The sequence below is a fragment of the Salvelinus alpinus genome, chromosome 11 (assembly GCF_045679555.1).
Source record: "Salvelinus alpinus chromosome 11, SLU_Salpinus.1, whole genome shotgun sequence".
In the NCBI taxonomy this organism is placed as follows: domain Eukaryota; kingdom Metazoa; phylum Chordata; class Actinopteri; order Salmoniformes; family Salmonidae; genus Salvelinus; species Salvelinus alpinus.
The window spans coordinates 18,010,252-18,037,722 of NC_092096.1; the positions used below are offsets into that span (position 1 = coordinate 18,010,252).

A 27,471-nucleotide genomic window follows, 5' to 3' on the forward strand; every position below is an offset into this window, starting at 1 on the left:
AACATTGTTATAAAGGAGGTATTGTCAACTCATTAGATTAGTTATAAGGCATTTATTAATGGTTGATTAATGGTTTGACTCACCATTTATATACATATGTATCAATGTATTTATATACAGTAGCAGTCAAAAGACTACCTCATGAAGCTGGTTGAGAGAATGCCAAGAGCGTGCAAAGCTGTCATCAAGGCAAAGGTCAGGCTACTTTGAAGAATCTCAAGTATAAATTATATTTTGATTTGTTTAACACTTTTTTGGTTACTACATATGTGTTATTTCATAGTTTTGATGTCATCATTATTATTCTCCAATGTAGAAAATAGTAAAAATAAAGAAAAACCCTTGAATGAATAGGTGTGTCCAGACTTTAGACTGCTACTGTATGTTACTGTGTTTAGTTAGCCAAGACTCAACTTGAAGTTCAGTCTGCCTTCAAGTCAAAACTTTCCTATTCCAATAGGTTTTCACCGCAGTGACGGACGAGGGATTTGGCTTGAAAAACGTACGTCAATCCGTGAATAGAAGGTGTTGCTGTACTCCTAATTATCCCATTATCCAAGCCACAAAACCGAGAAGATTTAAATACTGCTCGTTTTTCATTAAACTGCATTTTTCGTCAGCATGCTAGGCTAGGTAATGCTAAAGCAACCCATTGGATTCACAACATTAAATTAGGGGCTGCAAAATAGTTTATTAATAATTAGTAAATGGTTTATAAGTATCTAAATTAATCATCAACTGAGGTATTAGTAAGTTAATGTTCTCACATTTATAAATGTACTCATTAACAATGAATAAATATACCATTCATGACATACTGTATATAAATACATTTATAAATATGTAAATACATGCTGAGTCAAACCATTAATCAACCATTAACAAATACATTATCAATAATCTTACGTTGACAATAATTTAGGTTGACAAATAAGTACATTAGTGGTCGATTATTAATAATTTACAAATTGTTAACATACTACGATCAAACAATTTATGAATGATCTCATAAATCGTTAATAAATTATTTAAAATAACGTTTATAAATGCGTAAATGACTATTTACAGATTGCTTAATGACATTTACAAATGTAGGAATAATGATGAATAAGTGGTAAGTAAACTCTTGACTGACTGTTTATATATTGTTTATTAAGGGACCTTAATATAAAGTGTTACCAAATTGTCAATAACATGCATGCAGGGTTGGGTAGGTTACTTTCTACATGTAATCCGTTAGTTACTAGTTGTCTGTCCAAAATTGTAATCAGTAATGCACCTTTGGATTGACCAAACTCAGTAATGTAATCTGATTACTTTCCCTTTAAGAGGCATTAGAAAAAGACAAAATGGATCCATCAAATGTGTGTCATCATAGTGGTCTCTGATTGGTGGTCATCATTTGGTGTGTCATCATAGTGCTCTCTGACTGGTGGTCAGACTTGCTCAGGTGGAACAAACTTTAACTTGCGTCTTTTTACAATTGAATGTCATTGAGAAAACAGAAAGGTGTCGTAATGTATTTTTTCCCGCAAACATCCTTTCTGAATTTAAAAGTAATGGAAGACGTAACCATCTAGTATTTCAACAGCGTCTGTAATCTGATTACAATATTTTTTGCTGGTAACGTAACTGATGGTTATCAGATTACATGTAATCAGTTACTCCCCAACCCTGCCTGCACGTGTCATAATCACTTGGCTGGAAGAAAATCAGCTCTGAGTGTCTGCTATTGGAAAAGTATTTTCAAAAGAAAACCATAGGACTATTGTTGAATGTAACAATGGTCTTAATTTATTTTAAACGTTTACCACACGGTGCCATTTTGTTTGAAGCTAGAAGGGAGAGAGCCCAAGCATATGTAAGTCATTGGAGTTATTCCTTTGATAGTGTGCTTTCCCAGAAAACACTGAATTATTTCACTTCCATATGGAACTTTATATTTGACCTTAATTTAACCAGGAAAAGCCAATTGAGACACAGATGGTCTATTGCAAGGGAGGCCTGGCCGAGAAGGCAGCAGCAATCAACACAACAGTACAGTAATGTTAAACATGAAAACCAGTCAGCACAACCACATGACCCCACCTACAGGAAACAGTTACACTCCTCCTGAACAGAGTTCTGCACCAGGGTTTTAAAATAATGTTAGTATTAGTAGATATATACATTCAGACTTGTTCAGTTAATTCTTCAAATCATGTACAGACATGTGTTTTATTGTTGCATTACACAAAAACAGAGAAAATACAGATATCTATGTAAAGACATGTCAAAGTTCAAACACGTCAATAAATATATGGACCAGATAGTCATAATAAATACACATTATACTCACAGAGCGAGCATTCGTTGTTCACTGATGCCCATATCCTTCCTCACAATAGTTTTTCTGGTGGCCAATCATCCCAGATAATCAGTGATTGATCTGGACAGGAGCTCACCGGAACTCACCGGAACTGTGTACCGCCACCTCAAATGTTCTACTGCTCCAGTTCCTGCACCTCTTATAGAATATTAGCTTGAAAGAATATACATTACATTTGCTTACCGCTGAGAGCTAAAATGGCCGGCTTGACATACCAATATTGATGTTGAATCAACGAGGATATTTACATATATTTACATGTGTCTAAACCATGGGTCTTCAATGACATCAAAGAAATGCGATATACAGTAGAAGGGGAAGCAGTGGAGTAGGGGGAGTTTCCATACTGCCCATATGGTCCATCAATAGCTCTGGTCCATGGTGTTATGTGTGGCTTGCTGATGCTGAGCCTTCTGTGAAGCTGAAAGTAGCGCCTGGACCAGAGCTAGTCCAACATAGTGTCTCCTAGCTGTAGTAAAGATAGATCCAGGGGTTGGTACAGCTGTTTAGACTGGCAAGCAGCATGATGATGACAAACAGTGGACCTGAGAGAGAGAGAGAGAGAGAGAGAGAGAGAGAGAGAGAGAGAGAGAGAGAGAGAGAGAGAGAGAGAGAGAGAGAGAGAGAGAGAGAGAGAGAGAGAGAGAGAGGGGATATGGCATGATAAAAATAGCACTACAGGTTTCCACAGAAAGAATGGGAAAGGTCATGCAAATCAATAGAACTGGAGGCCAATCGGTGTGATTAAACTAGATACCTGTGGCTTCTAGATCCCTGTGCTCCTAACAATGTAGTAAAATGACAAGCAGGTACGCAAATAAAATCGAATTTACCATTTGTGGGCGCTGTACTGGGACTCCATGCAGACCACAACTGGACCACAAAGAAGGGGCTCCAGCATATCGAGTAGACCATAATGATGACGAATGTCATTTTGACCGTCTTCAACATCGCGCTCGAGACCCCTTTGGTGCCCGTGCGCCTGTCGCTCGTGGAAGCCTGGAGCGCCTTTCTCTTCATGTTGAAGTATATCCCCGTGCATATTTTAACCTGGCAGTACAGCAAGATGATAACCGGGAGAACAAACACTGATAAAGTGATCCAGCTGATGTATATCTTAGAACCCCAAGGTTCGATAAATGTCGCCCAACAATCATACAGGTTGTCCTGTAGTTCTTGGAGAGAGAAGATGAAGAGTTGCGGAGTGCTGAAAGCCAGAGAGATCAGCCACGCTGCGCCTATGGCGACGTACCTCTTAAAGGAACTCTTCAAGAACGACACCATGGGTTTGCAGACCGCATGGTACCGATCTATGGTCATGGCCACTATCATGTATGTGGAGGCGAACATCCCAACCACCTGAAGATATTTCACCGACCTACAGACGAAATCTGAGCCTCGGAACCGGTGTGTAATCTCCATGCAGAGCTGCGGTAGGACTTGGAAGAAAGCGACCACTAGGTCCGCGAAGCACAGGTGCAGAAGGAACAGATGGGTCTTTGTATTCATCTTGCGCTTCCTCCAAAGTGCACGTAGAAGGCACAAATTCCCACATGTGGCTAAGACAAAAATCAATCCCAAAACTCCAGCTTTTAGAAGCGCAAAGTCGTGTTCACCTGTTTCATCAGTTCCTCCCGCGTCCTCACGCTCCGAACTGCCATTGCCACTATACTTGAGTTGTAAACTCATTGTACCTTACAATATTTTTTGGGTTACTATTTGTTTTTTCATTGTTAATTATGTTCAGAAAATTAGGTCCAATACCTTCCTATTGGCAATTCGGCCACTCTGTCGCCTATGATGCGCAGTGGCTCTGCGCAGCAGCAACAAGTGCTTTAGCTGGTAGTAGCGTGGTGTTTGCCTGACGACTCGCCCTGACGACTCACCCTGAATTTAATTGCTGCACCTTCAAGAAACGTCAGTTTGGCCACCCAGCGCTATGTGGTTGGGTAGCCTTGCAAGCATCGTCTGACTATGACATTTTGTACGGACCATCACCGTCCGAGAAAAGATGGCCTGCAACGACAGGTGCACCAGAGCTGTAGGCCTGTTTAAATATGGCTCTGGATGCACCAATGAAATCAGAATGTGCTGTATAGGTAGGTGCGCAGTGCGCATTCCCAGAGTGTAATGAACATCCAGGCTACGTGTTCAACATGAACACCTCCCCTGGCTTCACACGTGAGTGCACATTCATTTCATTCAATGTCCTTAATTTCCATTTTCTGTCAATATTAATTGTAGACATAGACCTGTACTTTGTGACCATCAGCCACATGGGCCTGATGAGAAGCCTTTCTTCCACAGAATACTAAAGGAACAGACTACATCCACCCCTAAACAACACTCTTTCAAATTGAATCCATGTTGAATATGATTGATAAAAGTCAGGTATAAGGACTCGTATCCTTTACAATTGAATGTAAAAGAACATTGGTCGTGCATTTCCCCCTCAGCATCCATGTATCAATATGACCCATGTTTATTTAAAAGCATCAAGTCAACAACTGTATTGACTGGTCAGGGCATATTCTTGGAGAAAATGAATTCCTAGAGATTCAGACTGTGGTAAATGTCATATTGTGAAATGATGTGTTTATACCGTTACTCTGGCTCTGTGAGAGCACTTCTCTCAGTTCTGTTTCACCCAGTGCCTTTGTGACAGTCGTGAAGAAAAGGTCATGTGTACAGTACTTATCAGCAGGAAGGCACATATCTGAAAGGATGTATTGAAGCTGAGATTTGTGTCTAGCAGCTTGCAGAGCCTTCGCTCCTGAGTGATACAGTGTGCTGAGTGCTGTTATTCATTATCCACAACCTCTCCACACCATCACTGTGTCCCAAATGGCACCCCATTCCCTACATAGTGCACTACTTTAGACCCTATGGGCCTTGGTCAAAAGTAGTGCACTATATAGGGAATAGGGTGCCATTTGGGATGCAGCCCACATCATGCTAGAATAAAAGGCTGTTCTCCTTCAGTGTGAGGACACACCGACACTGTTTATGGCGCTGTTAAGTACCACATAATAGTATTTTCCTACTATACATCTATTATGCAGTTAATGCCACCTGTCCATGCCACCCATCATGCCACCTGTCCATGCCACCCATCATGCCACCCATCATGCCACCTGTCCATGCCACCTGTCCATGCCACCCGTCATGCCACCTGTCCATGCCACCCACCATGCCACCCGTCATGCCACCCACCATGCCACCTGTCCATGCCACCCACCATGCCACTCATCGTGCCACCCATCATGCCACATGTCCATGCTGCCCATCATGCCACCCATCATGCCACCTGTCCATGCCACCCACCATGCCACCCATCATGCCATCTGTCCATGCCACCTGCCCATGCCACCTGCCCATGCCACCCGTCATGCCACCTGCCCATGCCACCCGTCATGTCACCTGCCCATGCCACCCATCATGCCAACTGTCCATGCCACCCATCATGCCACCTGTCCATGCCACCCGCCGTGCCATCTGTCATGCCACCCGTTCATGCCACCCGTCCATGCCACCCATCATGCCACCCATCCATGCCACCCGTCCATTCCATCCATCCATGCCACCCACACATGCCACCCGTCATGCCACCCGTCCATGCCACTTGTCATGCCATCCCTCTATGCCAACCGTCCATGCCACCCATCCATCAATCAATCAAATGTATTTATTTATAAAGCACATTTTACATCAGTCGATGTGCCGGGTAGAGATTATAACAGTACATGGCCAAGATGTTCAAACGTTCATAGATGACCAGTAGGGTCAAATAATAATAGTCACAGTGGTTGTAGAGGGTGCAGCAGGTCAGCACCTCAGGAGTAAATGTCAGTTGGCTTTTCATAGCCGATCATTTCTGCCACCCGTCATGCTCAGTGACAGGGAGCAATATGATCAGGGCAACATACATACAGACGTAATGTGCATACATGAGTGATGCTCTAAAGCTTGCTGTCGTAAAGCAAGTCAGAAATAGACCCTTTTAGATTATTCATCCAGCGTTTATCACGTTTCCATTGCTGCATCTTCTGCCTTCAGATATCCACTTTTACACAGCATGTACTCTATGCCTAAAATATATATAGAGTTTTTGTTTCCCAATGCCTTATAGCTACACTGCAATATACTTTGAAATTAATCTGGAGTGGTGCAGTAAAGCTGTATCTAGCTACAGTATACAGTAGATCTGAGCTACACTAGCCACTTTGAAATGAATCTGGAGGGACGCTGTAACACCACATAGCAATAACTGCAATTTCGTCTTCTATGATCCCTTGGGATTCCCAATATCCCCACTCAGTGTGATTCATCTTTAGGTTGCGGAGCATCGCGCACTGATAGACTTTAAAATGAATCTGGAGTCATGCAATAAAGCCATATGAGTGTAATTGACTTCTATATTTATTTTTTATTTATTTTTTTATTTAACCTTTATTTAACCAGGTAGGCAAATTGAGAACACGTTCTCATTTACAATTGCGACCTGGCCAAGATAAAGCAAAGCAGTTCGACACATACAACAACACATAGTTACACATGGAGTAAAACAAACATATAGTCAATGATACAGTGAAAAAAAATAAGTCTATATACAATGTGAGCAAGTGAGGTGAGATAAGGGAGGTGAAGGCAAACAAATATATGTATAAATAAATAAAAATGTAAAAAGGCCATGGTGACGAAGTAAATACAACACAGCAAGTAAAATAAAAACTAAAAACACTGGAATGGTTGGTTTGCAGTGGAAGAAAGCGCAAAGTAGAGACAGAAATAATGGGGTGCAAAGGAGCAAAATAAATAAATAAATACAGTAGGTAAAGAGGTAGTTGTTTGGGCTAAATTATAGATGGGCTATGTACAGGTGCAGTAATCTATGAGCTGCTCTGACAGCTGGTGCTTAAAGCTAGTGAGGGAGATAAGTGTTTCCAGTTTCAGAGATTTTTGTAGTTCGTTCCAGTCATTGGCAGCAGAGAACTGGAAGGAGAGGCGGCCAAAGGAAGAATTGGTTTTGGGGGTGACCAGAGAGATATGTATATGTATATGTATATGACCTCATGGGATTCTCTTTATCCTCAGTCTCTGTGTGAATCATCTATCGGTTCCAAACATCTGACCATCTCACTCTTTGTCTTGTTTACCCCTATCATCAACCTTACCTATACGGTTCCAGGGAGCATGGTGCAAGACCTGGTTGCTATCGGGACTTGTCGTGGTTAAGAGGGAAGGGCAACTTGAATTGGATTGCGCCACTAATATATGGAATTATCTGCTGCCCTTCATAGAAAGGAACATAATTTCAACAACGTTTACTATTGAGTCACTTCAGAGCACTGTGACAGGAATCTGGATACAGTGTATAATCAGAGAACACTTTTCTTCTATAGATGACAGAACAATAATGACATATGACATAATAATGACATATGACATAATAATGGGTTTGCTTCTGCTGTATGTTTTTGATTACCTCTATTGAAACTGTTATTACTGTTTGAATCGAACAAAGGGGGAGGGTTTTTGCTATAAAACATCCATGCAACCATACATACACAAACACAAAAATGTAATTCTGTTTAATTTTGGCAGCTAGGATCAACAGGAATATCCAGCAGCACTGTGCCTCTGTGGGTTGTTACTGTGCTTCTCCAGCAGCACTGTGCCTCTGTGGGTTGTTACTGTGCTCCTCCAGCAGCACTGTGCCTCTGTGGGTTGTTACTGTGCTTCTCCAGCAGCACTGTGCCTCTGTGGGTTGTTACTGTGCTTCTCCAGCAGCACTGTGCCTCTGTGGGTTGTTACTGTGCTTCTCCAGCAGCACTGTGCCTCTGTGGGTTGTTACTGTGCTTCTCCAGCAGCACTGTGCCTCTGTGGGTTGTTACTGTGCTCCTCCAGCAGCACTGTGCCTCTGTGGGTTGTGTTCCTCCATGTTATTACTGTCAGGATTTGGCCAGGATTGTTCAGGTTTTTGGTCACTAGATGCCCCCATTGCGCCTTTTTTGAACCTTTTGTTTTTCCCTTGTTCTAATTATTATTTGCACCTGTGTGTCATTTCCTTGTAGGTATTTAATCCCTTTGTGTTCCTCAGTTCTTTGCGCTGTGTTTGTATGTTAGCACCCAGCCCCAGCCATGCTGTGAACATATATTTCTCTTGTTGGATTTTCCAGAGGTTCTCTGGTTTTGTTCTTGTTTATTTTTGATTAGTCTTTTGAGGTTTGTTTTTTCCCTGCTGTTCTTACCACTTTGTGGATTTTCTTTGTATTTTGGAGGATATCCATTTTTTCTCTTGGCTTTACTTTTGACGTTGTGGATTTATATTTTTGCTTGAAGATCTTTTACCTTGATTAAACCACCGTCTCTAGTACTGCTGTGTCTGCCTCATCTTCTGGGTTCTGCCGACTATTAGTGACTGTTTCTCACACCGGGTCCTGACAATTACACTCTGTACCAGAGAGTAATTTATTCAACTGGTCTATGTCCACTACTGGTGATGTAGCTACTGTTTGTGTCATGTAATAAGGGTGGAAATCCAATAAACACATTGAGAACTCTATGGCCCTTTAGAGCGGGCGATAGGCACAGGATCAGACACAGGCACAGGAACAGGCACAGACAAAAGAACAGGCACAGACACAGACAAAGGAACAGACACAGGAACAGGTTCCATTTGGCACCCATCCAGACAGTGGTTTTACAATGAGGTTTGAGAGGATTCGTGGGCACCCCATTATGAGACCTGAATGGACCTTGTCCAATTACCTTTGTTGAAATCATAGAAACAAATGTTCCTCCCAACCATGTTGTATCAAGATAAGAGATGCTGCGCTCATTTGACATTTGCACACCTTGCTGACATTTCACACGGCATGTTGTTGAACGAGACTCTGCATGGAAGAATCCATAGTAGAGATAGATACATCCTCAATGGGATGATCAATGAATGATCTCTAAATCATCCATATTTAATTTGCATCACATGTTGATATTGTATTTTATCAATTGAACAATCCTCCTCTTATGATTGGGTTAACAACAAAAACAATAATGTTATAGATAAGCCTGTAGCTACTTTCGGTGGTGGGCTGTATGTGGCCATGTCGCTCTCCATGATGCTGGAATGTTGTAGATTACAATCGGATGCACACTCCATCTAGATTTTATCAAATCATTAGTTCATACTCTAATTGGTGAAATAAACATTTGTGCCAAACATAAGTAATACAAATGAGTCATGCGGAATGATTTTTATCCTATTTTAATTCAATTAAATACTGTAGCTCTTCCACAATGAAATCTAATGATTCACACAGGGAGGATTATTTTACATAAAATGCTGCCCTCTGGTGTTACAGAGCAGTCAATGCATGCCCTCTCGTGGTTGGTGGTTAGCGGCTGACGTGCCTATGAAACAGCCAATCGATAAGCAGAGCACCGTAACGTGATCTATTGTATATTTACACATTTCCTGTTTTCCTTATCGAGCAGATCTGTCAATGAAACGCTGACTATTCTGGTAATTTCCTTGGATGAAATGTTACATTTGTCTAGGTTTTATCATAGTTTACAAAACACCTTTTGAAATGGGCTGTCGTAAACTCAATGATGATTAGCGAGCTGATGCTGCTTTGCTAGTTAGCTAACCCAGCGTAAAATAAATTAACGTTAGGTACTAGCTGCTGTGTTGTATCGCTAGTTAGCAAGCTAAACTAGCTAGCAAAAAACGACCGAGTTGTTGTAAAACAAATATCTTCGCTGATATGCAGCTATGTTTTTTTCCAACTCTTCACAGTGAAGGCAGTGGTCCCTTTATTGATACAAGCCCATGTACTGACTCGTGTGTTCCCCATTTGGCCTGGATATGTGCTCGCTAGGTGACGTTAGGTGTCTCATAAGATATTAATATTCGTCACAGAAACGTTAACTGTCCATTCCAATGTTTACATTGCTAAAAGTCTACAGTATTCTGGAGTAGCGTCTTACTCTCGATGACGTCTTTCAACCACTTCTCCCTGAACCTCGTTTGCCCTGGCCTGTGTGTCAGCCTGTTCGACTCCACTACAAAGTACACCTCCACGGGCAAAGTCTGAGGTTTGATCTTGGAAATCACAATGACAAAGTAGACACTGGCAGTCGCCTTGGGGATCGGGGTGCGTCGGGTGGGGATGCTCCATTGTGCCCGGTAGTGGTACTGTTTGTGAAACTCATGATCCGTCTCCTGGAGGAATACTAGGCTAAAAAGCCAGCTGGAGTGCACCTCCCATGTGTGGATGTACTCCTCGATTCGCAGTTTCCCCAGTTCAATTGTAAAGTCCTTGCAAGAGATCCATTCGATGTTTTTAAACTCGTATTCGGTGGAGTCTTCCACCTCTTGCTGGTGGCCGAGGGCACCGCGTGCGTTCTCCAGTACAGTTTTCAAGATTTCAGATGCTCTCAAGCTTAGGTTTGATGAAGGCCTCTCATCCATCGTGTTTCTCTTCGTATATCAACACTTACGTTGAGAAAGTATTTGGAAACCCGTAGATAACATTCGTTTTCTACACTGGAAAACGAATGTTGTTGTTTTGAAGGGTTTCCATGGCTACAATGGAACAGCAGGAACATCCGGGTATTTGGTAGCACTGGTTGGCCATTCAAACACTATCTATTTTTTGTGTGGGACAAATACCTTTGTTCATTCTAATGAGGGGTTGTTTCTCTCCATTGTGGTTTTACTTTAGGCTAAATGGTATGTTTATTAAGCTAGACTTTGCACAAAGTCCTCTGACATCCATTAGCTTTCTTTCTCTGATATTCCAGGAGGCAGCTTCATTCCTAGATGACCTATGCTGGACCAGAGCCAAGAGGACTGACCCAGTCTCTAGAGGTTGCCCTTACTGACCCAGTCTCCAGAGGTTGTCCTAACTGAACACAGACCACACAAGCGAAGGAGATGACCCATCAAGGCCTATTCCCGTATCAGCACTGGCACAAGCAAAGGCTGTAGTCCAGTCATACCATTTGAACTACCTCCTGTCTCTGGTGTGAGCTGCCGTATGTCGCGGATCAGGAGCACGCTCAACACTGTTACTAAAGCAGTAAGCGGCAGCGACCTCCTCTCCAAGATATCCCGCCTTAAGCCCAGTGTCGCAGCCGCCCATGCAGAGAAGGTACTGGCCGAAACGGAGTCTCCGACTCCATCTCCAACCCCGGCAGCTGCTGCAATAGCCATGAAGTCACAAGAGCAGGATCAGACAGTAGGACAGGAGCAGAACAATGGAGAGGAGGGGAAGGAGAATCAGCCACTTCAGGCTTTAGAGAAACCTTTCATGGCCAACATCAAGCCCAAACATAGCCTCGCTGCGGTAGCGGCTATATCCACCGCTAGCTCCTCGTCAGTCATGGCCAAGCAGACGTTACAGCTGTTCCAACCAGAGGCCCTGTCCACCAACATGGACGAGACATACAGCACCCTGTCTCAACACGTCAACGACTACTTCGGGAGTTGTAGTAGTCTATCAACAGGAGATGACAAGAAGCCTCACCATCTAAATGACAATGCTCAAGCATCCACGTCCTCCAAGCCTGCTGTCAGTCAACGCTATCAGAGTACTAACAGCGGGGACCACATCCCCGTTTCAGTACCTGTGGCAGCTGAGACCAAGGATATCCAGGGCAAGGCAGCTACCCCACGACCAACTACTCCCCTGGAGGAGGTTAGCCCAACCTCGGGTGTTCCCACCCGAGAGAGCCCTGCCACAGACAGTGCTTCCTCTGACCCAGTCACCCCTACCCCCACCCTAATACCCTCTAAAAAAGGGGGGTTTGGGCAGTATCTGTCTGACCCTCGCCCCAATGTTCAGGCATTCTTTGGCAGCTACATAGCACCCTTGGTACCTAGTAAGTTCAGAGCTGACCCCAAGAGCGTCACAGCAGCAGTTAAAGAGAATACCAATGAGGAGGCTGTGAGGAAGCCTGGAGAGAAAACCACTGAGGTGGCTATGAGGAAGCCTGGAGAGAAGACCACTGAGGTGGCTATGAGGAAGCCTGGAGAGAAGATGGAGAAGAAGAACGCTGAAGAGGGGACCAAGAAACTACTGCTGAGCCAGAGAGAGAAGGTACTGAAACTGATTCATATAAATGAATGATTCTCTGCCATGTGAATGAATTAAAATGAACTTTTAATACCCTGTCAGTATGAAGTGTCTTGCCCTGTCAGTTTGAAGTGTCTTACCCTGTCAGTTTGAAGTGTCTTACCCTGTCAGTTTGAAGTGTCTTACCCTGTCAGTTTGAAGTGTCTTGCCCTGTCAGTTTGAAGTGTCTTACCCTGTCAGTTTGAAGTGTTTTACCCTGTCAGTTTTGAAGTGTCTTACCCTGTCAGTATGAAGTGTCTTACCCTGTCAGTATGAAGTGTCTTACCCTGTCAGTATGAAGTGTCTTACCCTGTCAGTTTGAAGTGTCTTACCCTGTCAGTTTGAAGTGTCTTACCCTGTCAGTATGAAGTTCATGTTCAATGATCTGGGACAGAGGGAAAACATTACACACAATGATTACCTTATATCTAATTTTGATATACATTTTTAAAAAAGGATCCTGGATATGTTCTGTGCCCTCCCATCCCAGATCATAGCCCGGGTGAGTATGGACAACCGGACCAGAGCCTTGGTGCAGGGCATCCAGAAAGCCTCAGACATGAATATCCACACCAGCCGTGTGGAGGAGCTTAGCCTGCATCTACTGGAGTACCCTGAGACACGCGGCGTGGCCGTCAAGGTGTGGGATGTTTCTGTAGACAATGTAAACTTCAATCCTTGTAGATATACTGTGGGTATATTTACATTCATATTATAGTCATGTAGCAGATGCTCTCATAGACCAACTTCCAATCAGTGCATTCAACTAAGATAGGTACATGTAGAAGTGTGTGAATTTGCTGAAGTGAACCTCCACCTGTCTCCCTTACCCCCCCCAGGAGAGGGTGATCCCGTGCCTGTTGCGTCTGAGGCAGACCAGAGACCCCAGGCTCCAGGCTGCAGTGAGAGAGGCCCTGGCCCTGGTGGGATACACAGACCCTGTGAAGGGCCAGGGTATACGGATCCTGGCCATCGATGGAGGGGGGACCAGGGGACTGGTAGCCCTGCAGACCCTACACAAACTGCAGAGCCTGACGGGCAAACCCATCTACCAGCTGTTTGACTACATCTGTGGGGTCAGCACAGGTAGGCTGTTTCACCATGCTCCCTGTATTTTATACTACATGATATCGGTCCACACTACTAGGGCTGCTTTCCCAGACACAGATCAGGCCTAGTCCTGAGAACATAACCCATTGAGCATTCTTTTTAGGCCAAGACTAGGTTTCATTTATGTCTGAGAAACCAGTGACTTATATTTAATGAAAGGCACTATACAGTCCAGTCTTAAAATCAAAAAGTCAGGGCCTCCCCAGTGGCGCAGCGCTTGAGGCGTCATTACAGACCGGCCGCGACTGGGAGACCCATGAGGCGTCGTTACAGACCGGCCGCGACCGGGAGACCCATGAGGCGTCATTACAGACCGGCCGCGACCGGGAGACCCATGAGGCGTCATTACAGACCGGCCGCGACCGGGAGACCCATGAGGCGTCATTACAGACCGGCTGCGACCGGGAGACCCATGAGGCGTCATTACAGACCGGCCGCGACCGGGAGACCCATGAGGCGTCATTACAGACCGGCCGCGACCGGGAGACCCATGAGGCGACATTACAGACCGGCCGCGACCGGGAGACCCATGAGGCGTCATTACAGACCGGCCGCGACCGGGAGACCCATGAGGCGTCATTACAGACCGGCCGCGACCGGGAGACCCATGAGGCGTCATTACAGACCGGCCGCGACCGGGAGACCCATGAGGCGTCATTACAGACCGGCCGCGACCGGCAGACCCATGAGGCGTCATTACAGACCGGCCGCGACCGGGAGACCCATGAGGCGTCATTACAGACCGGCCGCGACCGGGAGACCCATGAGGCGTCATTACAGACCGGCCGCGACCGGGAGACCCATGAGGCGTCATTACAGACCGGCCGCGACCGGGAGACCCATGAGGCGTCATTACAGACCGACCGGGAGACCCATGAGGCGTCATTACAGACCGGGAAACCCATGAGGCGTCATTACAGACCGGCCGCGACCGGGAGACCCATGAGGCGTCATTACAGACCGGCCGCGACCGGGAGACCCATGAGGCGTCATTACAGACCGGGAAACCCATGAGGCGTCATTACAGACCGACCGGGAGACCCATGAGGCGTCATTACAGACCGACCGGGAGACCCATGAGGCGTCATTACAGACCGACCGGGACCGGGAGACCCATGAGGCGTCATTACAGACCGGCCGCGACCGGGAGACCCATGAGGCGTCATTACAGACCGACCGCGACCGGGAGACCCATGAGGCGTCATTACAGACCGACCGCGACCGGGAGACCCATGAGGCGTCATTACAGACCGGCCGCGACCGGGAGACCCATGAGGCGTCATTACAGACCGGCCGCGACCGGGAGACCCATGAGGCGTCATTACAGACCGGCCGCGACCGGGAGACCCATGAGGCGTCATTAAAGACCGACCGGGAGACCCATGAGGCGTCATTACAGACCGACCGGGACCGGGAGACCCATGAGGCGTCACTACAGACCGACCGGGACCGGGAAACCCATGAGGCGTCATTACAGACCGACCGGGAGACCCATGAGGCGTCATTACAGACCGACCGGGACCGGGAGACCCATGAGGCGTCATTACAGACCGGCCGCGACCGGGAGACCCATGAGGCGTCATTACAGACCGACCGCGACCGGGAGACCCATGAGGCGTCATTACAGACCGGCCGCGACCGGGAGACCCATGAGGCGTCATTACAGACCGACCGGGAGACCCATGAGGCGTCATTACAGACCGGCCGCGACCGGGAGACCCATGAGGCGTCATTACAGACCGACCGCGACGGGAGACCCATGAGGCGTCATTACAGACCGGCCGCGACCGGGAGACCCATGAGGCGTCATTACAGACCGGCCGCGACCGGGAGACCCATGAGGCGTCATTACAGACCGGCCGCGACCGGGAGACCCATGAGGCGTCATTACAGACCGGCCGCGACCGGGAGACCCATGAGGCGTCATTACAGACCGGCCGCGACCGGGAGACCCATGAGGCGTCATTACAGACCGGCCGCGACCGGGAGACCCATGAGGCGTCATTACAGACCGGCCGCGACCGGGAGACCCATGAGGCGTCATTACAGACCGGCCGCGACCGGGAGACCCATGAGGCGTCATTACAGACCGGCCGGGACCGGGAGACCCATGAGGCGTCATTACAGACCGACCGGGACCGGGAAACCCATGAGGCGTCATTAAAGACCGACCGGGAGACCCATGAGGCGTCATTACAGACCGACCGGGACCGGGAGACCCATGAGGCGTCATTACAGACCGGCCGCGACCGGGAGACCCATGAGGCGTCATTACAGACCGACCGGGACCGGGAGACCCATGAGGCGTCATTACAGACCGGCCGCGACCGGGAGACTCTTGAGGCGTCATTACAGACCGGCCGCGACCGGGAGACCCATGAGGCGTCATTACAGACCGGCCGCGACCGGGAGACCCATGAGGCGTCATTACAGACCGGCCGCGACCGGGAGACCCATGAGGCGTCATTACAGACCGACCGCGACCGGGAGACCCATGAGGCGTCATTACAGACCGACCGCGACCGGGAGACCCATGAGGCGTCATTACAGACCGACCCGGGAGACCCATGAGGCGTCATTACAGACCGGCCGCGACCGGGAGACCCATGAGGCGTCATTACAGACCGACCGGGAGACCCATGAGGCGTCATTACAGACCGACCGGGAGACCCATGAGGCGTCATTACAGACCGGCCGCGACCAGGAGATCCATGAGGCGTCATTACAGACCGACCGGGAGACCCATGAGGCGTCATTACAGACCGGCCGCGACCGGGAGACCCATGAGGCGTCGTTACAGACCGACCGGGAGACCCATGAGGCGTCATTACAGACCGGCCGCGACCGGGAGACCCATGAGGCGTCATTACAGACCGACCGGGAGACCCATGAGGCATCATTACAGACCGACCGGGAGACCCATGAGGCGACGCACAATTGGCCCAGCGTCGTCCGGGTTAGGGGAGGGTTTGGGCCGGCCAGAATGTTCTTGTCCCATCGCGCTCTAGCGACTCCTGTGGTGGGTCGGGCGCATGCACGCTGACACGGTCGCCAGCTGTACAGTGTTTCCTCTGACACGTTGGTGAGGCTGGCTTCTGGGTTAAGCGAGCTGTGTGTCAAGAAGCAGTATGGCTTGGCGGGGTTGTGTTTCAGAGGACGCATGGCTCTCAACCTTCGCCTCTCCCGAGTCCGTACGGGAGTTGCAGCGATGGGACAAGACTGTAACTACTAATTGGATATCACGACATTGGGGAGAATAATATTTGTTTTTAAATCTGAAAGTCCTGTTTGGCACGTGGCATCCTAACACGATGAACCCCTATCCGGCAGGTGCGATCCTGGGCTTCATGTTGGGGGTGTTCCAGATTCCTCTGGATGATTGTGAGGAACTCTACAGGAAGCTGGGTTCTGATGTGTTCAAACAGAACGTCATCGTGGGAACCGTCAAGATGGGCTGGAGCCACGCCTTCTACGACAGCCAGATCTGGGAGAACATCCTCAAGTGAGTACAGTACCCTGCTGCTCCGTCTAGTATACTGTCGTGTCAGTACCCTGCTGCTCCGTCTAGTATACTGTCGTGTCAGTACCCTGCTGCTCCGTCTAGTATACTGTCGTGTCAGTACCCTGCTGCTCCGTCTAGTATACTGTCATGTCAGTACCCTGCTGCTCCGTCTAGTATACTGTCGTGTCAGTACCCTGCTGCTCCGTCTAGTATACTGTCGTGTCAGTACCCTGCTGCTCCGTCTAGTATACTGTCTTGTCAGTACCCTGCTGCTCCGTCTAGTATACTGTCGTGTCAGTACCCTGCTGCTCCGTCTAGTATACTGTCGTGTCAGTAACCTGCTGCTCCGTCTAGTATACTGTTGTGTCAGTACCCTGCTGCTCCGTCTAGTATACTGTCGTGTCAGTACCCTGCTGCTCCGTCTAGTATACTGCCGTGTCAGTACCCTGCTGCTCCGTCTAGTATACTGTCGTGTCAGTACCCTGCTGCTCCGTCTAGTATACTGTCGTGTCAGTACCCTGCTGCTCCGTCTAGTATACTGTCTTGTCAGTACCCTGCTGCTCCGTCTAGTATACTGTCGTGTCAGTACCCTGCTGCTCCGTCTAGTATACTGTCGTGTCAGTACCCTGCTGCTCCGTCTAGTATACTGTCGTGTCAGTACCCTGCTGCTCCGTCTAGTATACTGTCGTGTCAGTACCCTGCTGCTCCGTCTAGTATACTGTCGTGTCAGTACCCTGCTGCTCCGTCTAGTATACTGTCGTGTCAGTACCCTGCTGCTCCGTCTAGTATACTGTCTTGTCAGTACCCTGCTGCTCCTTCTAGTATACTGTCGTGTCAGTAACCTGCTGCTCCGTCTAGTATACTGTCGTGTCAGTACCCTGCTGCTCCGTCTAGTATACTGCCGTGTCAGTACCCTGCTGCTCCGTCTAGTATACTGCCGTGTCAGTACCCTGCTGCTCCGACTAGTATACTGTCGTGTCAGTACCCTGCTGCTCCGTCTAGTATACTGTCGTGTCAGTACCCTGCTGCTCCGTCTAGTATACTGTCGTGTCAGTACCCTGCTGCTCCGTCTAGTATACTGTCGTGTCAGTACCCTGCTGCTCCGTCTAGTATACTGTCTTGTCAGTACCCTGCTGCTCCGTCTAGTATACTGTCGTGCCAGTACCCTGCTGCTCCGTCTAGTATACTGTCGTGTCAGTACCCTGCTGCTCCGTCTAGTATACTGTCGTGTCAGTACCCTGCTGCTCCGTCTAGTATACTGTCGTGTCAGTACCCTGCTGCTCCGTCTAGTATACTGTCGTGTCAGTACCCTGCTGCTCCGTCTAGTATACTGTCGTGTCAGTACCCTGCTGCTCCGTCTAGTATACTGTCGTGTCAGTACCCTGCTGCTCCGTCTAGTATACTGTCGTGTCAGTACCCTGCTGCTCCGTCTAGTATACTGTCGTGTCAGTACCCTGCTGCTCCGTCTCAGATACTGTCGTGTCAGTACCCTGCTGCTCCGTCTCAGATACTGTCGTGTCAGTACCCTGCTGCTCCGTCTAGTATACTGTCGTGTCAGTACCCTGCTGCTCCGTCTAGTATACTGTCGTGTCAGTACCCTGCTGCTCCGTCTAGTATACTGTCGTGTCAGTTCCCTGCTGCTCCGTCTAGTATACTGTCATGTCAGTGGTGTAAAATATCTCGACAGTGTAGTCTGACCTATGAAAATCATGTTCTTATTTTGGAGCATGTAAATTGCCGTATAATTTAGTCTGATTTGATAATGAAGTGGTGAATGTTTTGTGTGTAACAGGGAGCGAATGGGAGAAGGCGTCATGGTCGAGACAGCCCGGGATCCAACATGCCCAAAGGTAAGGTTTGATCTATACATCACTTTAACATCTCCATATAGACGGGTTGGCTGACTAGTCACCAAAATGATACGTACGCATTGATACGTCTGGAAGGCCTGCGTTGTAATGATCCTGGACGGTCAGATAGCTAGCAACAATGACAAGAAGCTGCCATGCAGGGAGTCATAGGTTTCTCGTTTAGTCTCATTGTGTCTTGTTCTTGACACCATGTCTTGTTTTGAGGGGTTTTGACTCATGTCATGTCAATGCTAATAGGGCTAAAATTCGCTAGCTAGCTAACCAACAACTGTAACGACGCATTTAAGAGACAACAAGTGCTCATTGTGCAAATGTATTTATGTTTTCAATAAACATTGGAGACTAAATATAGTTTACATGTTGTTAACAATCTAAGCCAACCCGTCTGTTATGCACGTTAGTTTTGTTGCTAAACAACCAACCCATCTCTTCTCTCATGAACACGTCTTCATTTAGTTCATGCCTCTGTTCCTCCTCCAGGTGGCAGCAGTGAGCACCATAGTGAACAGGGGTCTACCTCTGAAGGCCTATGTGTTCAGGAACTACAGCATGCTGCCAGGGGTCAGGTCCCACTACATAGGAGACTGTAAACACAAGATGTGGCAGGCCATCAGAGCCTCCTCCGCCGCCCCAGGGTACTTCCAGGAGTATACACTGGGAAAAGACCTGCACCAGGTAACCAATTCATCTCTCTGTTTGTGTAGCTTTAGTACTCTCTCTCTATCTACCTCAACCTCTCTCTTTCTCTCTGTTTATCTACCTCAACCTCTCTCTTTCTCTCTGTTTGTCTACCTCAACCTCTCTCTTTCTCTGTTTATCTACCTCAACCTCAACCTCTCTGTTTCTCTCTATCTACCTCAACCTCTCTGTTTCTCTCTATCTACCTCAACCTCTCTCTTTCTCTCTATCTACCTCAACCTCTCTCTTTCTCTCTATCTACCTCAACCTCTCTCTTTCTCTCTATCTACCTCAACCTCTCTCTTTCTCTCTATCTGTTTATCTACCTCAATCTCTCTCTTTCTCTCTCTCTGTTTATCTACCTCAATCTCTCTCTCTCTGTTTATCTACCTCAACCTATCTCTATTACCCCCCTCTCTTTGTCTCTCTGTCTCTATGATCTCTCCCTGACTGTCACTCGTTTACCTGACACTTCTCGCAAATCAATACACTTTCAGTACACTTCCTGATAGTCCTCTCCAAGGCCTGAGGCCATTAACTGTAGTGTGTGTTTCTGTGTGTTAAATTAGCCTGTTCTCTCAGCTGGAAATCCAGAGAGTAAATGTAGAGCCCCTCCCCTCTCTCTCTGTTCCATTTCAATTCAAATCAATTCAAGGGGCTTCATTGTCATGGGAAACATATGTTAACATTGCCAAAGCAAGTGAAATAGATAATAAACCAAAGTGAAATAAACAATAAAAAATGAACAGTAAACATTACACTCACAAAAGTTCCAAAATAATAAAGACATTTGTGTATATACAGTATTGTAACGATGTGAAAATAGTTAAAGTACAAAAGGGAAAATAAATAAACATGGGTAATATTTGTTTGTTATTCACTGGTTGCCCTTTTCTTGTGGCAACAGGTCACAAATCTTGGTGCTGTGATGTCACACTGGTATTTCACCCAGTAGATATGGGAGTTTATCAAAATTGGATTTGTTTATGAATTCTTTGTGGATCTGTGTAATCTGAGGGAAATATGTGTCTCTAATATGGTCATACATTTGGCAGGAGGTTAGGAAGTGCAGCTCAGTTTCCACCTCATTTTGTGGGCAGTGGGCACATAGCCTGTCTTCTCTTGAGAGCCAGGTCTGCCTACGGCGGCCTTTCTCAATAGCAAGGCTATGCTCACTGAGTCTGTACATAGTCAAAGCTTTCCTTAAGTTTGGGTCAGTCACAGTGGTCAGGTATTCTGCCACTGTGTACTCTCTGTTTAGGGCCAAATAGCATTCTAGTTTGCTCAGTTTTTTTTGTTAGTTACTTGACACATTGGAAAAAAATATATTTTTGTTTTCTCATGATGTGGTTGGGTCTAATTGTGTTGCTGTCCTGGGGCTCTGTGGGGTCTGTTTGTGTTTGTGAACAGAACTCTTACTCACTCTCACTTCAAACACACACATCAAAGACTGAGCCCCACTGTGATGGAGAAGGGTTCCTGTAGGTGCTGCTGTCTGTAGGGTAATGGCAGGAGACAGTGACTCTTGATGAAAGAGAATATCTGATGTATAGCCAACCCTCTGTCAGGTTGTACCTCAACAGCCTATTTGTTTGTCAGACTTTCTTCTAGGTAAACAAAATGCTATTTGACCTGTGTAATTTGGATGCCACTCCGTTGACCTGCTTTAGTTTTGTTTGGTTGTAGACTGTACACCTGCGTCAGATCGAAAGCTGTTTCCTGGATGTTAGTTTGTTTCAGGAAGTAGGAAATCACAGCTAAGTGCAAAGCAAGCTCTCTTCTCAGAGCCTTAGAAATCTCCATGGCAACCAGTGAATATTCTATCTACCCGACCAAGTGGGTTTGGGCCTCCCTCCATCTCTCCATCTGGGCAGAGCCCTCAGACAGCCGCTCTTTAACCTTTACCCAGAGTCTGAAAGGAGAGGTAGCTGCCTGCCTGCCCCACAGTCCCTTTGATCAGCCATTCACAATGGAGCACAGTGCCCTGCCACACACACTCCAATCATTTATTGATATTTAAACACGTACTGCACGCACACGCCACAGGATTAGTCGGCGTGAGATCTGTGTGTGTGGAGAGAGATGGATGATTTGGTGACATGCTTTATTTACTGTGTGCTTTATTTACTGTGTTTTGGCTCTGTTTCCCTCGTTTCAAAAGCTTCACAACAGACCAAAGAGGAGAGTGTAGACTAGAGATTTATTCAAAGTCCACAGCTCTTGACTCGCCTCTTCAGAGAGCTGTGTTGTTTTTGGAGTTTTCTCTACTGTTCAATGGACATATGTGGTAGTTTTAATGTGCCAGTAATCATTTAAATCCTTAGCTTGTCACGAGACCTTGCTGTTATCTTGGATGAACCTCCTTTCGATCATTGAACTTCCTGCTTCAACATTTTGATAAGGCTAAGTCCATTTCATGACACAGTGCTTTCATTATCCATAATGTCCCTTCAGCTCTCTGTCCCTTCTCTGACAATGCTACATACCCAGTGGACAGGCCTAACTAATATGCTATTACATAGTCAATAGACTCTTATCGCTAATCCCTTTATGTTCTGTTTCATGTATTGTGTGTGTGTGTGTGTGTGTGTGTGTGTGTGTGGATTAACATGCAAGTAGCAGCTGTAGCTCTTGGCTGAGAAACCGGTTGACAGCTGAACTCCCTCTGCTCTCAGTCAGTCCGGATGGAGACGCCCGCCAGCCCGTCTGTGTTTTAAAGGGGACTGGAAACACTAGGCTTGAGAACACCAGCTAACTGCTCTGAAATGTACTCACACCATGACCTCTGCATGCAGTAACGAGCTACATTTGCTGGTGTCAAACCATATATGAAAACATGATACATATTTTGAAAGCTGAGAAACAGCCCTTTCAAATGATATGACAAATTGGCACCACAGCCATCAACTGGTACTCAGTCAAGAAACAACTCGTTTTTTTCCCCCAACTGCCGCCACACAACTTCCTAATGAAGATGGAGAAAATCGTAAAGCATATTGAGTGTTCCGTGTTCTGTAAGGATTGATCATCTGAAATCAGAATAGTAATACTTTTTATTGTGAATGAGTTACACGTTTTAGGGACCAGTGGTATTTTTGTAGAATTCTATGGAATGTTCTGTGACATTTTCTTGTCTGGATAGTATATTAAACACATACAGTACCAGTCAAGTGTTTGGCCACACCTACTCATTCAAGGGTTTTTCTTTATTTTGATTATTTTCTACATTGTAGAATAATAGTGAAGACATCAGAACTATAAAATAACACACATGCAATCATGTAGTAACCAAAAAGTGTTAAAACAAAGATGCTTCAAGTAGCCACCCTTTGCCTTGATGACTGCTTTGCACACTGAGACTGAGCTTTCAAAAGGATCATTATCTAGCTGGCTTGGTTAGCTATCATCATAATTTATTTATATTTATTTAACCTTTATTTAACTAGGCAAGTCAGTTAAGAACACATTTTTATTTACAATGATGGCCTAACCCTATCCCGGCTGACGCTGGGCCAATTGTGCGCCGCCCTATGGGACTCCCAATCACGGCCGGTTGTGGTACAGCCTGGAATCAAACCAGGGTCTGTAGTGACGCCTCTAGCACTGAGATGCAGTGCCTTAGACCGCTGTGCCACTCAGGAGCCCATAAGTTAGGCTTCAGGTTTAGGCTAAATTAATTATTGCAATCAACAGCCAGCAGGCTAAGCTACTATTTTTAGGAATCATATCACAGATAAACAGACACCTCCTAATGAGATATCTAGCTAATGTAGTTATGTAGCTAGCTAATAGTTATAGCTAAGGGGATCATAGCTAGTTATCTACATTTTACTTGTAAAATATTTCTAATGTTTATCATAGATAGAATGTAGCCAGATATATTTCTATATCTTTCATTTTAAGAACAACCTCACTGTAGAAAAGTAGCCTACACATTAGTCAAAGTGCTGTCTGGTGATCAGTATCCTACACATTAGTCAAAGGGCTGTCTGGTGATCAGTATCCTACACATTAGTCAAAGGGCTGTCTGGTGATCAGTATCCTACACATTAGTCAAAGGGCTGTCTGGTGATCAGTATCCTACACATTAGTCAAAGGGCTGTCTGGTGATCAGTATCCTACACATTAGTCAAAGGGCTGTCTGGTGATCAGTATCCTACACATTAGTCAAAGGGCTGTCTGGTGATCAGTATCCTACACATTAGTCAAAGGGCTGTCTGGTGATCAGTATCCTACACATTAGTCAAAGCGCTGTCTGGTGATCAGTATCCTACACATTAGTCAAAGGGCTGTCTGGTGATCAGTATCCTACACATTAGTCAAAGGGCTGTCTGGTGATCAGTATCCTACACATTAGTCAAAGGGCTGTCTGGTGATCAGTATCCTACACATTAGTCAAAGCGCTGTCTGGTGATCAGTATCCTACACATTAGTCAAAGGGCTGTCTGGTGATCAGTATCCTACACATTAGTCAAAGGGCTGTCTGGTGATCAGTATCCTACACATTAGTCAAAGGGCTGTCTGGTGATCAGTATCCTACACATTAGTCAAAGGGCTGTCTGGTGATCAGTATCCTACACATTAGTCAAAGCGCTGTCTGGTGATCAGTATCCTACACATTAGTCAAAGCGCTGTCTGGTGATCAGTATCCTACACATTAGTCAAAGGGCTGTCTGGTGATCAGTATCCTACACATTAGTCAAAGGGCTGTCTGGTGATCAGTATCCTACACATTAGTCAAAGGGCTGTCTGGTGATCAGTATCCTACACATTAGTCAAAGGGCTGTCTGGTGATCAGTATCCTACACATTAGTCAAAGGGCTGTCTGGTGATCAGTATCCTACACATTAGTCAAAGGGCTGTCTGGTGATCAGTATCCTACACATTAGTCAAAGCGCTGTCTGGTGATCAGTATCCTACACATTAGTCAAAGGGCTGTCTGGTGATCAGTATCCTACACATTAGTCAAAGGGCTGTCTGGTGATCAGTATCCTACACATTAGTCAAAGGGCTGTCTGGTGATCAGTATCCTACACATTAGTCAAAGGGCTGTCTGGTGATCAGTATCCTACACATTAGTCAAAGCGCTGTCTGGTGATCAGTATCCTACACATTAGTCAAAGCGCTGTCTGGTGATCAGTATCCTACACATTAGTCAAAGGGCTGTCTGGTGATCAGTATCCTACACATTAGTCAAAGGGCTGTCTGGTGATCAGTATCCTACACATTAGTCAAAGGGCTGTCTGGTGATCAGTATCCTACACATTAGTCAAAGGGCTGTCTGGTGATCAGTATCCTACACATTAGTCAAAGTGCTGTCTGGTGATCAGTATCCTACACATTAGTCAAAGGGCTGTCTGGTGATCAGTATCCTACACATTAGTCAAAGGGCTGTCTGGTGATCAGTATCCTACACATTAGTCAAAGCGCTGTCTGGTGATCAGTATCCTACACATTAGTCAAAGCGCTGTCTGGTTATCCAATGATGACAGCGAAGATATTTCACCCAGTGGAGAAGTGCAACTGAAGCACGAAATGAGTCCTTTTACATTCATGATTTGGAGTGAACCCTGACTGAAGCCGAGCAGAATTTACAACAACAATAATTTGAGTCCTGTGCTAACGTGACCACACACACACAGACACACACTCACACAGGGCCAGCTTTAGCCTTTTGGGGACCCTAAGCAATGTTTTAGGGGCCTCCCTCTTGACAGCGGAGAGAAAAACATGTTTAAAAGTAAATTTCCTGTAATTCTACCCATTTTGCCATGGGGTGTAGAGAACATGTTGCTGTTTTAAAGTACGTTTTCTGTAATTCTACCCATTTTGCCATGGGGTGTAGAGAACATGTTGCTGTTTTAAAGTACGTTTTCTGTAATTCTACACATGTTGCCATGGGGTGTAGAGAACATGTTGCTGTTTTAAAGTATGATTCCTGTAATTCAATTTACCTTTATTTAGCCTTGAATAAAGACTTGGGAGTGTCTGTGTGGAACCGATAGACCAACTTTGATTTAACCAGGCAACAACTGAAAAAGGTCAATTTCCTGAAGACGCTGTGTGTGCCTGCTTCAGCTGTAGTTTAATGGTAGTGGAAGAAGTAGCAGAAGGCTGATGTGTATTTCCAGTGAGCACCTGGAGAGATCAGGGAGGGAGGAGTTGATTCTACTCTGTGCTGTTCTCTACATTCCCCTTGGAGCTGAGTAATGTTCTGTTGGCCGAGGGAGGAGTTGATTCTTCTCTGTGCTGTTCTCTACATTCCCCTTGGAGCTGAGTAATGTTCTGTTGGCCGAGGGAGGAGTTGATTCTTCTCTGTGCTGTTCTCTACATTCCCCTTGGAGCTGAGTAATGTTCTGTTGGCCGAGGGAGGAGTTGATTCTTCTCTGTGCTGTTCTCTACATTCCCCTTGGAGCTGAGTAATGTTCTGTTGGCCGAGGGAGGAGTTGATTCTACTCTGTGCTGTTCTCTACATTCCCCTTGGAGCTGAGTAATGTTCTGTTGGCCGAGGGAGGAGTTGATTCTTCTCTGTGCTGTTCTCTACATTCCCCTTGGAGCTGAGTAATGTTCTGTTGGCCGTTTGACCCGACGTTGTCATCCAGGACTCTAGATTCTCCCTCTATTTTTCACCACCACAGATGCTGTTTCTCAAAGAGCATCTGCCAGACAGAGAGAGTTTGACTGAGGCAGTGGAGTTGTCCTGTTTCTCAAAGAGCATCTGCCAGACAGAGAGAGTTTGACTGAGGCAGTGGAGTTGTCCTGTTTCTCAAAGAGCATCTGCCAGACAGAGAGAGTTTGACTGAGGCAGTGGAGTTGTCCTGTTTCTCAAAGAGCATCTGCCAGACAGAGAGAGTTTGACTGAGGCAGTGGAGTTGTCCTGTTTCTCAAAGAGCATCTGCCAGACAGAGAGAGTTTGACTGAGGCAGTGGAGTTGTCCTGTTTCTCAAAGAGCATCTGCCAGACAGAGAGAGTTTGACTGAGGCAGTGGAGTTGTCCTGTTTCTCAAAGAGCGTCTGCCAGACAGAGAGAGTTTGACTGAGGCAGTGGAGTTGTCCTGTTTCTCAAAGAGCGTCTGCCAGACAGAGAGAGTTTGACTGAGGCAGTGGAGTTGTCCTGTTTCTCAAAGAGCGTCTGCCAGACAGAGAGAGTTTGACTGAGGCAGTGGAGTTGTCCTGTTTCTCAAAGAGCATCTGCCAGACAGAGAGAGTTTGACTGAGGCAGTGGAGTTGTCCTGTTTCTCAAAGAGCATCTGCCAGACAGAGAGAGTTTGACTGAGGCAGTGGAGTTGTCCTGTTTCTCAAAGAGCATCTGCCAGACAGAGAGAGTTTGACTGAGGCAGTGGAGTTGTCCTGTTTCTCAAAGAGCATCTGCCAGACAGAGTTTGACTGAGGCAGTGGAGTTGTCCTGTTTCTCAAAGAGCATCTGCCAGACAGAGAGAGTTTGACTGAGGCAGTGGAGTTGTCCTGTTTCTCAAAGAGCATCTGCCAGACAGAGAGAGTTTGACTGAGGCAGTGGAGTTGTCCTGTTTCTCAAAGAGCATCTGCCAGACAGAGAGAGTTTGACTGAGGCAGTGGAGTTGTCCTGTTTCTCAAAGAGCATCTGCCAGACAGAGAGAGTTTGACTGAGGCAGTGGAGTTGTCCTGTTTCTCAAAGAGCATCTGCCAGACAGAGAGAGTTTGACTGAGGCAGTGGAGTTGTCCTGTTTCTCAAAGAGCATCTGCCAGACAGAGAGAGTTTGACTGAGGCAGTGGAGTTGTCCTGTTTCTCAAAGAGCATCTGCCAGACAGAGAGAGTTTGACTGAGGCAGTGGAGTTGTCCTGT

At 46.4% G+C, this 27,471-nt stretch overlaps 3 protein-coding genes across 4 annotated transcripts in view; 1 reads left to right on the forward strand and 2 right to left on the reverse strand.

The window, feature by feature from the left end:
• Positions 1-2,189: 2,189 nt before the first annotated feature.
• avpr2l (arginine vasopressin receptor 2, like) lies at positions 2,190-4,556 on the reverse strand. The gene is made up of 2 exons (XM_071331910.1): positions 3,202-4,556; positions 2,190-2,913 (listed from the first exon to the last, which is right to left on the reverse strand). Exons 1-2 carry the CDS (start codon positions 4,055-4,057, stop codon positions 2,834-2,836), a joined length of 936 nt encoding a protein of 311 aa, XP_071188011.1. The 5' UTR covers positions 4,058-4,556; the 3' UTR covers positions 2,190-2,833.
• A 5,252-nt stretch (positions 4,557-9,808) lies between these two features.
• Positions 9,809-27,471, forward strand: part of pnpla8 (patatin-like phospholipase domain containing 8) — a 33,277-nt gene continuing 15,614 nt past the window's right edge. Inside the window, exons 1-7 of one of the 2 annotated variants that reach the window (XM_071331911.1) lie at positions 9,809-9,893; positions 11,177-12,474; positions 12,980-13,129; positions 13,329-13,575; positions 16,930-17,101; positions 18,894-18,951; positions 19,453-19,647. In XM_071331911.1, coding sequence (XP_071188012.1) covers positions 11,413-12,474; positions 12,980-13,129; positions 13,329-13,575; positions 16,930-17,101; positions 18,894-18,951; positions 19,453-19,647 — 1,884 coding nt within the window. In that variant the 5' untranslated portion in view covers positions 9,809-9,893; positions 11,177-11,412. Of the gene's footprint in view, positions 9,894-10,342; positions 10,469-11,176; positions 12,475-12,979; positions 13,130-13,328; positions 13,576-16,929; positions 17,102-18,893; positions 18,952-19,452; positions 19,648-27,471 lie in introns of those variants that run through there. The other variant, XM_071331912.1, reaches the window with a different exon arrangement.
• akap14 (A-kinase anchoring protein 14) lies at positions 10,326-10,946 on the reverse strand. The gene has a single exon (XM_071331913.1). The coding sequence runs from the start codon at positions 10,842-10,844 to the stop codon at positions 10,326-10,328; it is 519 nt and encodes a 172-aa protein (XP_071188014.1). The 5' UTR covers positions 10,845-10,946.

Coding starts and splice junctions, on each gene's coding strand:
- akap14 (XM_071331913.1), bottom strand. CDS start 10,844: ATGGATGAGAGGCCTTCATCAAACCTAAGCTTGAGAGCATCTGAAATC.
- avpr2l (XM_071331910.1), bottom strand. CDS start 4,057: ATGAGTTTACAACTCAAGTATAGTGGCAATGGCAGTTCGGAGCGTGAG. Junction 2,914..3,201: donor CAGTACAGCGCCCACAAATG/GTAAATTCGATT, acceptor TCTCTCTCTCAG/GTCCACTGTTTGTCATCATC.